The sequence below is a fragment of the Pavona decussata genome, unplaced genomic scaffold, assembly GCF_977016875.1.
Source record: "Pavona decussata unplaced genomic scaffold, jaPavDecu1.1 SCAFFOLD_94, whole genome shotgun sequence".
Taxonomy (NCBI): domain Eukaryota; kingdom Metazoa; phylum Cnidaria; class Anthozoa; order Scleractinia; family Agariciidae; genus Pavona; species Pavona decussata.
This window is the reverse complement of record NW_028145511.1, coordinates 2506766-2524602: the sequence shown is the minus strand read 5'-3', so window position 1 is coordinate 2524602 and position 17837 is coordinate 2506766. Positions and strand designations below refer to the sequence as shown.

The 17837-nt window shown below is 40.2% G+C and overlaps 1 protein-coding gene across 4 annotated transcripts in view; it reads left to right on the top strand.

The window, feature by feature from the left end:
• Positions 1-17837, top strand: part of LOC146473406 (uncharacterized) — a 45755-nt gene that overhangs the window by 6888 nt on the left and 21030 nt on the right. Inside the window, exons 1-9 of one of the 4 annotated variants that reach the window (XM_085118618.1) lie at positions 6381-6470; positions 6618-6697; positions 6784-6882; positions 9236-9398; positions 10143-10247; positions 11346-12113; positions 13135-14318; positions 15487-15651; positions 16273-16423. In XM_085118618.1, the coding sequence (XP_084974744.1) occupies positions 6803-6882; positions 9236-9398; positions 10143-10247; positions 11346-12113; positions 13135-14318; positions 15487-15651; positions 16273-16423 (2616 nt within the window). In that variant the 5' untranslated portion in view covers positions 6381-6470; positions 6618-6697; positions 6784-6802. Of the gene's footprint in view, positions 1-6325; positions 6471-6617; positions 6698-6783; positions 6883-9235; positions 9399-10142; positions 10248-11345; positions 12114-13134; positions 14319-15486; positions 15652-16272; positions 16424-17837 lie in introns of those variants that run through there. The other 3 variants (XM_085118617.1, XM_085118619.1, XM_085118615.1) reach the window with 3 other exon arrangements.

Sequence of the window (17837 nt, the reverse complement as noted above, 5' to 3'; positions counted from 1 at the left end):
TTGACGAGTAGGCAAACACGCTTGAATTAACAGTGTTTGTATGGAAATCCGATGTCAAATAGTTTTCATAAAACACCGCTTCTGAAAAATTCATGAATTGGAAACTTTTGGCACTAGGGAAAAGATTTTAAGAAAAAAATTGGAGGGATGTAGCTGTGCCAGAAAGCGTCCAGTCGTGTTTTGAACTTTCCATACATTTGTCTGTATTTTTTCCCGCGCGAACTATTTTTATTAGCAGGTCACGGCAGGTTTGCTATACAGACAGATGTATGGAAAGAATGACTAAGGTTGAGACCTCTAGGCCTAGGGGCTATTTTTTTAACTTGGGGTAAAAAAAATGGCTATGGTTAAGAGAGTCAAGGGTTCATTTTTGAGCTTAGGGTTAAAGAATGGCTGGGACTAAGAAAGCGCTAAATTTGGAGCTTAGGCCTAAAAAATGGCTAGAGTTTGAAAGCTTAGGGTTAAATTTTGAGTTTAGGGTTTATAAATGGTCCGACTTAAGAAGCTTTTTGGTTAATTTTTGGGCTTAGGAGTGGAGGGAAGCTTGGTGTTAATTGTTGAGTTTAGGGCTACAAAATGGCTAGGGTTGTAAGTAAGTACAGACCAACATTTAAAAAAAAGCCTCGACAACAAAACGGAAAAGACTCCACGACAGTTACTCGGGAAATTTGGACCTCCAAAAATCGAGCGTGTTCTATCATGTCGTATGCACTGCGCTGTTCAAAGGGCGTTTTGAAATAGAATGCTCAAGCTAAGTGTAATGAAACAAATACGCTTTAAGAAATAGCTTTTCTTTTAACTGAAATGGCCCAAAATTTGATTTCCCTGAACATTTCAACTTAAAAAAATGAGAAAAAACATCATTTTGACAACCACTTGTTATATAATCACGTATCTCTGAACTTTCCTTTAAAATCAGAAAAAATTGCCTGATTTTACGATTTAGATTACATAACAACAATAACAGTAACAACGGGTTAAATTTCAGGATAACTTGCAAATCCTGGTGGTAAGCCAGGTTAAAGCCGATCGAAAAAATTTCTCAAGAAGAGCTTAATGCCTGCCTTTTTGTTTCTAGATCTACGCGTTTACGAGGACTCCAGTTACAAAAGTTCATCTATGTAATCCATACGTATGAAATCCGTCGCTCGGCACCACTCAGCAAAACATTTGCACAAATGTGCACAGCTCTTACGCTTCTCGATAAGCTTGAAGTTTAAAAACTTGTACTGAATGCTTGTGTCTGTGAGGTTGCACCTCGTACACTTGGGATAACTATTGTACGAAAACAAATAGGCGGCCGGATAAAGACTATTAAACAGTTCAAATCCTAGCTAGAGAGGCTGTACTGTCACCGGACGCACTGAAACAGGCCAAACGTACCAAACCCAAATAAAATGCCTCAACGGGTATAAGAACGACGGTTGCTCAACAGGCGATAAACGCAGTACTCGTAACCTAGAAATGACAGAAATGACCTTTGATATCAAAATACAAAATATGCGACAGTTGCATTGTTTAGTCTATCATGATAATTTTTGTTTCCGGCGGTGTGACGTAACCTTTTGTGTTTCGTCCAATCAGCGCCAACGTTCAAAATTCGGACGTTGAACACAAACTTCTGAAAGGTTTTGTGTCAGGCCTTCCTTTCCTCTTCTCCCCCTTCCCCTTCCCCTCCCCCTCCCCCTCCCCTCCCCCCCTCCCCTTATGAAGGCCTGATACTCAGGCTAAGTCTATACTATACTAATATGTACGATTTGTGTCGAAAGAACAAAACATGCCGGGTGTGAAGATGGCATGAGGCCGCTGGTGTTAAATCATTAAATCGTTAAATAATTAGATGCCGATCCATTGTGAGAAGTGGAACGCCGACATCTTGGCATCTTTTCCTCTTGGCAATCAGCCCACTCTTCCAGGAAATATTTTTCAGTTTCGCTCTCAAATCGCAGTGAAATTGACTTGGTTTTAATAACGAGGAAAGTTTGGTACAAAACAAAAAGTTCTGACACGTATGAATGACATGAGAGCAACCAAGCACCGGAAAGCGAAAAAGGAGAGGAAGGGAAGAACAAAAATCCTTTGTCACAAGCGACAAGTTACTTGTTCTCGTGCAGCCATTGTCTTCAGTTCTGATGTCACTCTTTTATGCAAAGCTTTAAACTGTCTTATTTACGTTGACTGGTTTTTGAAAATTCCCTGACTCTAGTGGTAGAACGAAGGCTAAACAGATCTAAACAGAAGAAGAGGTCCCCAAATAAAATTTACCAATAAAACTCCACAGGGAGCCCCGTGTCTAAATAGGTGATTATGACAGAAAAACAATTTTTTTTCTCGATATATAGCAATTGTTTGAAGAATTAATTTTACACCAAACTATAAATCACTATTTTAGCTTTAGAATGAGCGAATAATGTTCTTTTTTTAAACAATTTGACCTTTGAAGGTTACCATCAACCAGTTTTAGACGTAAAGAATTACTTCTTATAACTTACGGCCCTTCAAGTAAAATCACTGAACAGAGGGGGTTTATTTGATTCACAGTATAATATAACAATAGAGTTGATGTTCGCGGGCGTAAATATGTTTTTGGCCCGACTCAGGCTCATTTTAGCCCGAGCCGCAGGCGAGGGCTAAAATGAGTTCTGAGAAGGGCCAAAAACATATTTACGCCCAAGAACATCAACTCTATCACTATTATAATAATTTCAGAGGGCATTCAGAAAAGAAATGAAAGACAGGCGTTTATTTTACAGTTGTTTCATTGTTCAAACCTGTTCATTGTCGCATAAGCTTTAAACTTCAACAGAACACCGCAAAATTTGTCGAGAGAATATTGCTTCTAAGTTTTCAAAGGGAAAATAACAGAATTTTGTGAGCAGCGAAGACATGGTCACTTGCAAGTGTTAAAATTAATTGTGCAAGTGCTAAACTGAGCAGGTTTCGCTCGACGAAGACAAACTGTTTACCTTCACCTCGCCGCCGGCTATGGAGCTACTACAGGCATTATTTCCACCATCGTACACCAGTTTCTGTAAGTCATTTTCTCTAGCTAGCTGAAACTACTGGGAATTTTTTTTGCAGATGGCAGCGCTTCCAGTCAAACAAGCAAGAAAACGGCGCGAACAGTTGAATGGTTTCCAGCTCTGATTGGCTGGCTACGTTATGTTCTTGTTTCTCATTGGCTTAGAGCAGCGGGCTAAAATATATTTTAGCCCGCTGAATTTTCCATTTTAGCCCGCAAAATACGCCGCAATGCCCGATGAAATTATTATAATTGATACTTTATGTTATACCTTATAGTGACTGGCCTGGATTTGAAAGTGATCCATACCCGTTATGAAGGTGTGCTAGAGGTGATGAACGAGAGAAAGTGTTCACTAGCCCAAGCCATGAAGATCTACGGTCTGGCCAGGAACACCCTCCGCGACTTCATTGGGATTTGTGAGTTGAAAATACTCAACAAGGATAAGTTTAAAAATGTGATTGCAATGGCGAGAAAGAGTCAAGGAAGGCCATCCGTAGGGGGTATTGAGCCGCGCTGTCGGGCTGCCTTAGCTGAGTACGGCCCGGTATTAAAAAGGCACAAGAAAGAAAGGAAACTTCCACCTTTCTTTCCAGTAGCCGGTTTCTATGCCGATGAATAATTAATTACGGATAGGACTGTAATTTTCCGAGCGGATGTAAGGTGGCTCACAACGGTTTTGAAAAATTTTTAGTACTTTTTTAAGGGGTAAATACTACCACCCTTTTTCAGTTGATCCTATAATAGTGCAATCAAACAAACGCCTAATTTTTGGTTAAAATGTAATTGTCATTTGCTTGACTTTGTAAGGTTTCCATAGCAACAATACAACCTGTTAAAAACACCCTTAGTTTTAGATATAAATGATCATAGCTCCAAAACGAGCCGGGTTATGCTTTTATTATTGAATTATATTGTAGCATCTACTGAAAGGGGGTGATACTATTGATCCATTGTAGCCGTTGTACAGAAAAAAAAGCCGCAAACTGTTGCAATCCACCTTTAAGCCGCGTTCTCATTAATTGTCCTTAAGAGTAGAAGTCGGCATTGTTGGATAAAATAATCTCAAACACGGACAAAAAAATCACCCTTATAGTATAAGAATGGAAAATTCGGACTGAGGAGTTCATGGTATTATTTTCTTTCAAGCCGCGTTCGAAAAAGGGTCTTGTAGGTGAACTGGAAATTGCAGTCTTCCTTGGCTCTTACCATTCACATGCTGTTAGGGTATATGAACAAAAATCGCTAGAATTACCTTTAATTAATGACTTAATTGTTTCTTATTAAGTCCAACGTGCAGTCCGGAATTGCCATATATTTTTTTTAAAAAAGTCTGACATTACGCCTGGACTAGCTATGATATTGAGAGATCTCGAAAGCCATCGTTCCAGGCTATAGATCAATGTCGGTAGACTAAATTTAAAGCAGCCATATCACGGTATTTTAAGTAATTTTCCTGTAGTTTTCTATCAAACTGAAGAAGAACCTACAAGAAATAGTTTTAATTTCTTTTTAAAGTAGAAAACACTAGATAATAAGTACTATAATAATATTAAAAATAATAAACTGAAAATAAACGTTAAACACTTGATCAGCAGGGATTTGCTAAGGCAAAGGCATAGAAAAAACCAGGAAAGATTTATTACTCGACGTTTCGGGGTCATCGTGACTCCATTATCAAGAGACTAGTTAAAAAAAACCATGCAAATAAGGAAAGGTACAAGAAAAGCATAAATTAGAATAAACGGCCTAAACAAACACCTTGGCGCGAATGGAATCCGTTTGCACGTTCAGTGTTGGCTTACGCATGCGAATATATACAGCATTTCTTTGAGGGAGTTTTCGCATAGGGCTAACCTCCAAACTTCCTTTTCTAGAAGTACTTTTCTTCTTAGTTTTATTTGTATATATAGTCTGCTTCTGGAATAAATAAAGTATGTATGTATGTATGTATGTATGTATGTATGTATGTATGTATGTATGTATGTATGTATGTATGTATGTATGTATGTATGTATGTATGTATGTATGTGTATGTAAGGCAATCAAATTTGTCGCTACATTTCGCGATGACGTTGAATTGCTCGATAAAGCGTTCAGGCATTTCACTATTGTGTTGGAGGTTGTAATGTTTGTAAATAGAAGATGCCTTTCTAGTGTGCCCTTCTACGCGCTCGTGTAAGTGACCACGTGTATAGAAATGCTGTATATTCGCATGCGTAAGCCAACATTGAACGTGCGAACGGATTCCATCCGCGCCAAGGTGTTTGTTTAGGCCGTTTATTCTAATTTATGCTTTTCTTGTACCTTTCCTTATTTGGAAGTTTTTTAAAAATAGTCTCTTGATAATGGAGTCACGATGACCCCGAAACGTCGAGTAATAAATCTTTCCTGGTTTTTTCTATAAACGTTAAAGAGTGAGGAAAATTAAGACAAAATTAATACGGGAGAACAAAACTTCGGAAGAGACTGACCGTCCGTGACGTAAAAATGTGGTGTTGAATTCAGCTAGAATATGTTTATCATTTACACGGGTATAATTTTGTTACAAATTTTTAAAGGTAGATATACTTTACGTTTTGGTTTCCTTGTAATTGAAAATGATTATCTTGAAAAATAAGACTAGTGGTACTTCTTTGAAGAAAGGCAAATAGTTTATATACATAATAAAGATTTCAATGTTATACTTGTCTTGTCTTTTACTTGAAAACTCTTCCCGGCGACGTGTCTACGCGGAAGCTGCCTGCTATGGCCCTAACGTCGTATAATGGCCAAGAAAGTAATAATAATAATAATCATAATAATAATAATAGTAATAATAATTTTTTCTAGCAAACCGCAAGTTCCCCCGACTATAAAACTTGATAAGACTTTCTTTATATCGACTCTTAAAAGTAAGATATCGACACAACATCAGTGGATTGTCGAGCAATTAACGACCGACATATACCGAGACTCGACTGACACTTGGTCGGCCGAGTATCGACCGTGTATCGGTAAGGTATCGGCAGACTATCGGTAAAGTATCGATAAGGTATCGGCCGAGTGTCGACGAGACTAAAAACGTATCGGTCGACACACACATCCGTCGATATATCGGCTGATGCTCGACCGATAGTCGGCCGATGCTCGACCGATACTCGACCGACACCTGGTCGAATCGCGGTCGACATATCGACCGAGTATCGACCGATATATCGGCCGAGCATCGGTAGATATATCGACCGAGGGTATCGACCGACACTACCTACAGTAAACATGATCGCACGGCCGTGAATATCCAAAGGCCTGGGCCTTTGTTAACCAAATATGGACAAAATTCGCAGATTCAGAAAAATGGCGGATGGAATGTTTTGGTGAAACTTACGACAAGTCCAGTTGAAGACCGGTAAACAGGCGCATTTTTGGCACGATTGATATAATTTTTTTTAAGTTTTTGCTTAATGAGGTAATTATAAAGCTTTTTCTTTGGCGGCTTACGTTACAGTAACATCGCGCGAGCTTTTTAAATTTATTGTTGGCGTAGCAACCGTCGAGCCTGATATGACACAATCACCGAATGATTCCAGCTCGTGCATATTCTTATATCATATAGTTGTTTAATTCTTCATCAGTGGAGCTAGCTTAACTGAAAGCATTTTTCAATCGCTCTTTTGTTACAAAGGCTAAGTCGAGGTTAGTTTAAGCTTGGCGACAACAACCGTGATGAAGTTGACCGTGTTACAGAATTTCTTACAGGTCTTTAATATGTTTGCCAACAGGTTTAAGTAAGACGTAAACATGAAGGTTTCAGGAAAGGTTGAGAAGCCTGGTGGGTTTGATGATGATTTTGTTTCACACTTGAGCTCCAGCCAGAAACTGTAAGTAAAGAGAAAATCTTTATAATCTGACAGCTCATCATTGACCTTTGTCGGAGATCGATACTGATCTCTTCACAGGTATCCCAAGCTGTATGAGCGTTAAAATAAAGACCTTTGTTTTGACCTTTGTAATTTGAGTGTCACGATGAGTGTTACGCAATGGCGTAAATTATAAGGGTTTGTATGGGAATTTAGGAACGTGTTTTGGAATCGAAAATAAAGGGCATGAATTGGGGAAAAAAATGGCTTACCTTGTCTCCTCGGTATCTTGCCAGTGTTTGTGTGCCGTATTTTGGCCATTTCAGCGCGATTTAGTGGGTTTTAGGTTTGCTGATTTCCTCTCTATATATAATCTCCCCAAGGTAGGTTACTGCAACGCGAGGCTCGGCAGATCTCCGAATAATAAAACAGCCATTAATTCGCCCCAAAAGCTCCAATCGTCTCGAAATTCCACATAGAGCTCGCACCATAGCTCTTCTAACCACTCGCTTCCTTCATCGGACGAAATCGTCCGCGGAACGGGAATTTCACCTGGCAAAACTCAAGAGGCTTTTCCATCACAGACCTTCGAAACATGCTTGATTCGTATGTTCCGTGCACCGACGGTTGGAAAATCGCCTTAGCAGCCAGGCCTCCAGGTTCAAATCACTTGCCCACCCGATGGGACAGCGGCCAATTCTCGACCACAACAATAACACTCTCCCTCCGGGCCCTGCCAGTTATCTTAAATATAAATAAAATTTTTTAATACTCTCTGGTGTAAATGTAAACAGTAATCACCATAACTTCCACTCTGGTGAACACCCGCACGCTTTGACTTGTTTCGGCGCTTTGTCGAAATTTTCGCCGCCTCGATTGCTGTCGCGATGTTTTGAAAGCATTGTTTGTGGTCGAGAATTGGCCGCTGTCCCATCGGGTGGGCAAGTGATTTGAACCTGGAGGCCTGGCTGCTAAGGCGATTTTCCAACCGTCGGTGCACGGAACATACGAATCAAGCATGTTTCGAAGGTCTGTGATGGAAAAGCGTCTTGAGTTTTGCCGGGTGAAATTCCCGTTCCGCGGACGTTTTCGTCCGATGAAGGAAGCGAGTGGTTAGAAGAGCTATGGTGCGAGCTCTATGTGGAATTTCGAGACGATTGGAGCTTTTGGGGCGAATTAACGGCTGTTTTATTATTCGGAGATCTGCCGAGCCTCGCGTTGCAGTAACCTACCTTGGGGAGATTATATATAGAGAGGAAATCAGCAAACCTAAAATCCACTAAATCGCGCTGAAATGGCCAAAATACGGCACACAAACACTGGCAAGATACCGAGGAGACAAGGTAAGCCATTTTTTTTCCCCAATTCATGCCCTTTATTTTCGATTCCAAAACACGTTCGTAAATTCCCATACAAACCCTTATAATTTACGCCATTGCGTAACACTCATCGTGACACTCAAATTACAAAGGTCAAAACAAAGGTCTTTATTTTAACGCTCATACAGCTTGGGATACCTGTGATCTCTTGTATCATTATAAATCGATAAAAATAATTGATCGATGGGTCAATTGTCTGTACTGTGCAGAAGTTGATTGATTACTCATCAGATGTCAATCTGAGATGTGTATGGGTTACTGGGTGGTGTTTATCAGTGTTCAAATTCTCCCCTCCCCGAGCCGAACAGCTGTTCAAATGCCCCCACCCCTGGGAAATAAGCCATACTATTTTAGTCTTGTCATGTGCATTTGAACATTTCATAAAATTTGCGCATTAGAAATGTTATTATTATTATTAATATTATTATTATTATTAGAAGTTTTAAGCAATATACAATTTATGATATTATATGGAGATCAAAATTGTCAGTTCTAGAGTAAAAACATAATCAAGGACGCCACCAGTGTTTGCACGTGGTATATCAAGTTTCACATGTACATGGATGAATTTTGGATGCCAGAAACGCCTTCAGTTCTTGAACTAAAGTTTAAATTAACAGCAAATGATTCGCATCCAAATGTAATAAAAACTGAGAAAACACTGAACATACTTGAAATATGAACACAAGATGTCAAACATCATGGACCAAACCCAGATCTTGTGCGCAGCAGCGCTGCATGAAGCCGCAATCCTTCTCTTTTAAATTAGACAATACTGACGACTGTCGATCTCCACCATGACTTGTCATGCCTTGTGCATGCACCGAGACACGTCACATGACATCAAGGCTAGGCATTGCCACTCCATTGTGATTCCAATAATAATTGCACTCCCTCGAGCTCTTGAAATAAAATTACTGTGCCAGGTACTAAATCAAATCTTAACATGACGTGAGAAACACCTTAGCTGAAACATTTTATTTTTGATGTCTCAGTGGTAAACTAGAAGCAAATAGGCTGGAAATACAATGGAAGAAAATCTGTGATCAGGAAAAAAGAAGCAAACAGAGAAATAGAGAGCTGCTCAGAGATTTTGAAAGAGTGGAGCAACATGCTGCTATGCTGGCTGTCAAAACAGAAAGGCTTAAAACATACAAGGTATTACAGAACTGAAATACAGTTATTTAAATTACATGGAATAAAAAAATGTCAATGAAACTCCTTTGTCTGTTAAACGGGAAGTTCCGGTATTAAAGGGGTCTGGCCAGGACATTCTCACCTTCAGTTGTCAATCAACCATCAGAGCGTAAAACAACTGAAATTGGCTTAGTTTTCAGAATAACCCTTGTTAAACAAAATAAGAACTTGATATCTTATATTGCTGTGGTGAATTATTGTAAAAGTTTGAGGCATATTTTTCCGAGGATGCTTGAGTCAACAACTTGCTATGACTGAACAGTGCCTCAATTTGCATCTTACGCTGACAAAGGTGTGAAATAAAGGAGGGGCTTTCCCTTTTATAGCCGAACTTCTTGTTTAAGCTCTTTCCCCCTCCCCACCCCTCTCAAACAAACAGTTACTGTACTTATCTTAACTGTGAGGTTTTGTATTGCTGTTGTCTCCAGTTCTGGGTGCCATAATTATTATTTTACAATGTTGAATCCACTCAGTGAGTAGTAATAAATAGTCTGATGTTGTCCGGGGTAAACAAGATGAAATTACATGTATCAACACGGACTCTCATTTGCCAAGTAGTGCATGTTGTTTTTGGCTACGATGTTGGAAATCAGTACTATGTGCATGTCAATATATTTTGTTTTAATTATTTTATAGAACTGCAAAATTTAATCTGTCAATCTCAATGTTCTCTTTGTTTTTTTTTTTGCAACTGTGGAATTACAGCAACAATACGAAAACTACATCAATAAGATGTATCCCCGATGGAGAGAGGACTTGGAGAACTATAAGTTGAGTCAACAGCCAAGCAGAAATGGCCAAACTAGAAATGTAAGTATTGTACACTTAAACTTACAAGTGTCATTTGCTTGGAGTCAAAGTGGTGTGTGTTGTTCCTCATTGTCTCCCTTTAGCCTGGGCCCAGTTGTTCGAAAGCTGATTAATGTCAATCAACCGAGGCTTTGATCTCGCTTGTTAAAAATGATCATTACAAAATTTTTTGTAAGAATCTTTATTGATTGGCAATGTTAAACTTGAATCAGAGTTCACGTTAACGTTAATCCAGGATTAGCTTAATCGGGATTTGAACAACTATCCCCAGGTGTATAAATGGGTGTAGGCGACTAGCCTTGTATAGTAGGCCACCTCTGGAGGGTAACCCTGTGATGGACTAGCATCCATCCAGGGGGAGTAGCAAAAAATAATGTAGGGCACCTGTGGCTTGTGTGCAACTTTTAAGGTTTATTAGTGTTGGAGTATTGCCATTTCCAAGAGAACAAGCTTTGTGATGCACTGTAGTGTAATACACAGAGTGTTACACTCAGGGTTCGTACGGGTCCTGGAAAACCTGGAAAGTCATGGAATTTTGGTGTGGGTCATGGAAAGTCATGGAAAATGATGTTTATTAAAAAGTACAAAACAAATTGGGGTTTTCTTTGCAAAGAAAATAGTAAAAACATACCCAAAATGAAAGATAATTTTCAAGAAAATGGTCAAATTTAGGTCATGGAAAACTTGGAGAAGTCACGGAAAAGTTCATGGAAAGTCATGGAATTTCAAAAGCTCAAAAGAGTACGAACCCTGTTAACAATATACTGGCACCTTCTTATGGAGCACAAATTTTTTTAACATGTGCTGCTAAAGTGTTGTTTCCCAGAAAATACACCTTGCTTGAGCTGTTCTCTCTCTGAAAATTTGGCGGTACCACCTGTGTTAATACTGAGCTATACATAAATAGCTGTATAAAGCTACATGTAAAAAAAAAAAACTCCTCAAAGGTGTTTCCTTTTTCATAAAGGATGTATGGACTGGCATCTCATGTACATGTAGAGCATTCAGTTTGAATCAAAATAAGAATTTCCTGTCTTAAATAATTCAACCATAAAATATGAAACTTGGGTTGTTTAACTGTCTCCTTTTCACTTACAGACTTCTGGTGCCCCACTGTTACATCCCTCATCTTCCTCAAGGGCTGCTGTGTTAGAGCCAAAACATATCAGTAACCGTCATTTATCAAGCACACCAGCTCATCCCTCCAGCTCTGTCCCATTTAACATGGGCCCAGTAAACAACAGATCTCCCCCAGAATCTCACTACCCTGAACATTTACATACCAGTCGTGCTCAAGGTCTACATGGTGACTTCTCTTACCATGAGAGGTATTCTGACTTTTCTCACATACGTGGTGGTGATTTCCCACAATCGGCAAGGTATTCACAGCAAACTGATAGTAGATGGAAAGCTCCTAGCTTCTACAACTCTCAAAGACAATTCAATGGCTTAGAAAGACCATATCAAGGTCAATTTGCGTCGAATGGTAGAACGCCTGATAATCTCTACCAGAGTTCTCCAGAGCAATACTTTACATCATCGCATAGACAATCTTATGAAGGACATCAACCCCCTCGGGAATTCCCTGGGAATTTCCCACCTGATGCAAGGTTCATGCATCCTGAACTTCCTCGCAGGCAGTTACAAGGGGTAAGACCAGCTGCACCCTATGAACCAAGGACAGAGTTGCAGAAGTCATTTCTGGATCATGGTGTCCGCCGAGGGCCTTATGACCAGAGTGGACTTGGTGAGCATTTCTATGATGGATGGCCAAGTGGTAACTATGGTGATCAGAGAGTGGCTGGATTTGAACCAAGGAGTATGGAGAGCAATGTCAATGGCAGAGATGGTGCTTTTGTTGACAAGGTACTGTAATTATGGTATTTTTCTAATTTGTCTCCTGTAACTAGAAAAATAATGGTGCCTTCCAAGTCGTTAGCACATTTGACTCCGAGATCAAGCAGTCCAGGTTTGAGGGCTGTTGTGTTCTTGGGTTTCACATTGTAAATGGTCAAAATTTTAGCAGCAAAAGTTTAACCAGCCATTTATTTATTTCGCTTATTCTAAACTGTGTCAAGTTTTAAAAAAGGCATCAATGTAGTGCGTACTTCCTTATTATTACGCATTTAATCACAACCATTTTAATTGCCTCAAATGTGATTGGCTCACAAACTGCTCTAGTTTGCACTAATTACCCTGTAATTAAACTGTAATCTGATAGTTGACTGTAATTGGAAAGTGTAATGACGGAGAGATCTATGAGCCAATCACATTAGAAACTCTGCCCTAAATCCACCAATCACAATTATGATTACAGTTTCTATAGCAACAGTAACTCATAAGCTTTTTGTCAGAATGGAGGATTTCTTCACCAACAGTTTAATTAAAGGCATTTCAATTTTTTTCCGAAATTACATTTGTAATGGTATCGATTTATTAAACGTTAATTAACAAGTTTTCCTCCGTCATGTCCGACTGTATTTTTTTGTTGCATCCATTTGTTCTCGGAAATTGTGGCAAGAAGTCTTTGTCGTCCGATTAAGTCTTTGATTATACTGGATTGTTAATCACTCGTATGATTACAGACCGAATTGGACTTCACTCATATTCGTAATTGTTACCATTGTTGCTTGCGGCGTAGAAGGAACGCACTCCTAACGTAGATTGTAGCCAGGCGAGGTTGTATGGGACGGGCAACGTTGATTAATTGAATCTGGCATCCCCAGCATATTTTGCCGGGGCGGATGACGTCATCACCAACTTGGCAAAGGACAGAGAGCCTGGGATCGAGATTATCGAACGCACTCTCTAATCAGATATAGTTACTTGTATTTCAAATAAGTGTTTGAACTGAATTGAATCTTACAGTAATATTTTTATCGACCAGGAATTCGTGAATGGTTTTCCAACAAGACCCGTCATGGCAAATGGACACGCAGCTACTCAAGATGCAAACCACCTGCATCCAGGTAATCAGCCATTTGTCCCCCCGGAAAAACCATTGGAGGCAAATATTCCAACATCAAGTTTTCCAGAACCTTCGCTTTCGTCCACAGTCTTGGAATCCTCGGAGGAGGGTAATAGTGTTCGTCGTAATGATATGCAAGACGGAGTGTCTGTTACTCCGTCTACTTCTCAAAGTACTCCTCCAAAAGCTGTGGTGAAGGATAGAGAGATTGGCAAACCGGAGAAGGAATATGCATTGAAACCTCAAAGTTTGGCAAGTGAGGGAACTGAGATGGCAGTGAAAAATCGAGAGCTTGAATTAGAGCCGGCTGGATCAGCAGGGATCACAGCGATCTCGGCGAAGTCAGCAGGGATTTCAGAAGATGGCCTTCGAAGGAGGTTAGGAATTGAACCAGAGGAAGCAGATACGAGGGACGTGAAAGATGAAGTGCGTGTACAACCTGCGCTTCAAGAGACAAGTGAATTGAAAGATGCGGAGTTGAGTGATGAAGAGGAAAGCTTGGGTGATTTGAGTGATCTTAGTTTACCAGATGGAAATGAGCATTATGTTCCTTCGGCTTTGCAGAACGAATATAGGCGCGATAGCAAGCATGCAGAGGAGGAGAAATTCAATGACGCTCGCGAGAAGCAAGAAGTTTTGTCAGGACCCAGTGAACCAGCTGCTGTTCCTGATACTGCAAAGAGCATTACGGAAGACATTAGCGAGGATATCCCTGAATCTGTGGCTTTAGACGAGAGTGAGGATAACAAAGAACCGCCTGTACATGATGAACGAGACAATGCGCAGCAAAACAATGCAGAAACCGCTTCAAAACCAGAAGATGTACTGGGTGACATGAGTGGTGTAGATAAAAGAAAGATGGATTCAAATGAGGTTTTACATGAAGAAGACAGAGGAAAGGACTCAAATGAGTTACTTTCAAAAGATGAGACGGCGATACCTGCGCAGAAGAATGAAGAGGAGCAGAAGAAACCGTCAGTCAGTGTGGATGGATTCTTGGCTCTGCTTCAAGTAGTGGATGCTGATGTTGAAGTGTCGTTCAGTCCAGAGGCATTGTATCGGTCCCCACGGTGCAGCTCAGACATGCACGAGGAGATCGTAAGGTAGAGTGTTAGATGAATTTGTTATGAATAGAGCGGTTTCCAAATGAGTGTCGTAAAACCAAAACCAAAGTAATTACTCTGGCCAATCACAACAGATGTAAACAGCACAATGAACCAATCAGAATTTGAAGCAAACACATGTAACTGGCGCCAAGCGCGGGAAAACGCGTGCGGCCAAAACGCGATTGGTTTTGGTTCGGATTCCCATTGGTTGAGAAAGTGGCGCGAATTTTGTTAACCAATCACAGAGCGTAGTAATGCAAAACCAAAGTAAACGCGAAATTACTTTCGGCACTCAACTGGAAACCGCTCTATGAAAGGGACGTAATTATTCACCGTGACTAAAGTGGAGGTGGATATTACGGCAAAGTAAATATCTACCTGTATTCACCGAGACCGAAGTGAATAATTGTTTTTATTAGTAGGTAGCGAACCAATGGATAGCCAGTGCCAGTTAAGCACTTTAGTTATGACCAGAAAAATTGCCGGGAGGTGAATAGCAATTATCTTGCGGAGTTTGAGTAGCCAATCAGAACGTGCGAAGGTTGGTTGTCTTTATACTAACATAAGGTAGGCCGATGTGAAACAAGAAGTTCCGCTTTAAAAGGGCAAACCCTCCTTCCTTTCACCCCTTTGTGGGTGGTTAATGCAAATTTAGACACCATTCAGTAACGGCCGAGTGAGCGAGTGAGTCAGTGAGTACGAAAACGAAGACATTTTAGTACACTTGAGGTTACCGTATACCTTTAGAGGTGTCTCGCGTCCAAGCGATGTAGCGCGTCCGGTTTATGCTGTAGATACCTAAACGCCTATATCAAATTAAAGCTTATAGAGCTGGCTATCAAACTATACCAAGAATTTTGAAATAAAATGAATTGTCGACCTTTCAAAATTCTTGGTACAGTTTGATAGCCAGTTCTATAAGCTTTAATTTGATATAGATATATACAATTTAAACCGGACGTGCTACATCGCTTCGGAGCGAGACACCTCTAAACGTATATGGTAACCTTAATACAGAAACAACATAGCAGGGTGGGCAGTCACAGCGTAGTGTTCAAGGGATTGTTTCTAGCGTTGATTTAGCTGCTGCAAATTACCGTAAGATAAGATGACCTTACATTATACTTGACACGTGTTGGAAAATATTCACCTTTTTCTTTTTCAGAGCTGCTGAGGTCGGTAGTGGTCTCCAGTCTTTTGATCCGAACACGGTCAGCATGATCGTACTGGAGGAGCTGCCACTGTTGGTGTCCAGTTCTCTCGCTGGGTGCCTCATTCCGGACAGAGTGTTTTTAGAAGGGGCTTCCTGTCCGTCAGAGAAAGAGCTAAGGTTAGAAAGGTTCCGTTATTTACATTTTTTTTGCCCAGATATTAAATCATCAAGTCCCGAAAGCATTGATGAATTGCATTTTAGCACTCGCCTATCCTCTGTTTAGGTTCCCGCCAAAAAATTGCGTCATGATTCCCGCCAAAGTATATTAATATTTAGCTTCACAGTGAGGCTTAGAGGACGCAAGAAAATGAAACAATTGAATTTACATGTGATGTTTATTTGCTTCTGTTGTTTGTGTCCTCTAGGCCTTGTTTTCAACCTGAATTTTAATATTTCGAAAGAACCCTATTGCAAGGGATGTGGGGATTAATTTTCAGTCAGGTCGACTGGGGTTGAGATTCCCGCCATACAAAATTGAATTTTGCAAGCCGCTTCCAGTTTCCCGCCTTCCAAATTTCCCGCCGCCGTCCTCGCCGCGTAGGGATTCCCGCCAAAACTGACGGATACTGCAGACCTTTACCAAAAATTTTAGGAGCACAGGGCACTACATGGCTTATTAATAATAATGTGGATGCAAAATGCTTTGAAATGTTTAGCCTACTCTTCATGTTTCTACACTTTGGGTTCCTTGCTTTCTTTCTAAAGCTTACCTTCTGTGTTTATGGTTGTTTACTATAGACCTTATGTGGAGACTTCGCTGATAAAATTATGGAAGTCACTGTTTTTCCATCTTGTCAATGTGATTTCAAACGGCGTGATGAAGGCAGAAGAAGTCGGCGACACGTTTGGCCCTCTTCTTATTTCGCAACATTCAAGACATGGGAAAGAGGTAAGATAATGTTTGACTTAAATTATTGTTATATAAATTTATTTAAAAACAAATAAATCTAAATAAAATTGTTAACATAAGAATTTCAGTCGCACATCCACAGAGTGGGTCATCGTCCACTGTTTCCAGGTCGAATTGGAGTTTGGAAATGTTGTTTTTAATGAGGTATTGTTTTATCACGAAGAAGTAGGCACGTTCTCAAAGAAACGCTTTCTGGGAGTTGAGTGAAACAATTCAGTACTAGATGTTTCCAAACAAACTTTGTTGTCGAAACAGAAACCTTGTTTTGGCCACGCCCCAACAATTTGTGCCGTATTATTGTATTTCGTTAATTGATCTTGAAAGAAAGAGCTGATCCAATTCCAACTGATCACTTTACAAGCAGTAGTTTCCTACCAGTACTTGTTGATTTTGAATTCCTTTGCAATAAAATAGAAAAGCAGGTAACTGTCTTTCTAAAAGCAATTCAAAGTTATTCTTTAAAAAGGAGGCGCGTTGTAAATAGCCAACTGGTTTGCCTTCCACCAGTTGGGATTTTTAACGAATGTTATGTTTATATTGTCCCCAGTGAGCGCTACAGTGCTAAATACGTTGACACTTTATTTATTTACCTAGTTGAGACTGTCTGCCTCGATCCAGCTTCATTCACTACCATAAAAAAAGTAATTTTGTATTTCGATAATGCTTCAAAAACGTTTTTGAGTGGAAACATATGATGAATGAAGGTCCTTTTAAACGCATTTATAGTTCATTAAGTTTCTTCATACGCACGCTTTTCGTTAAGCCCGCGACACACCTGGCGACTATATACGCCGATCGCGGCGAATTTGATCGCCAGCATTTTCGCCACCGATTGATGCGGACACACCTGGCGATTTTTTCCCCCGATCGCGGTGATGTGGCAGTTTTGAAAACTCATGTGATAAAATCGCCTAACCTGATGGGTTGGCTTTACTGGCGATTCATAGCAATAATCGTAGAAAATCGCGGGAATGGGCACACTTGGCGAATGCCGGCGAATTTAATCGCCGATACTGATCTGACATGCCAGATATCGGCGATTTTATACGCCGATCGCGGCGATCGGCGAAAATCGTAATCGCTGCACCGGGCACACCTGGCGATTTTCGCCGAACGCGGCGATCGGCGTATAAAATCGCCAAGTGTGTCGCCGGCTTTAGAAACTTTGAAAACGTTCATGTTAAATGGCATAAATATACGGTGACACTCTTTCTAAATTATTTGATTTGGAGGTACGTAACTACACTGTAAGTAAACTGCTCGCGGTGAAACGTTTCTGGTTGTGCGTCGGTTATATTTTAAAAACAGACGAAAGGTCAGTCTGCCAAATTAGAACAGTTTTAACTGTCATTCAATGTGCGATAATTGAGGTGTTAATTTTTGTTCACAAAGT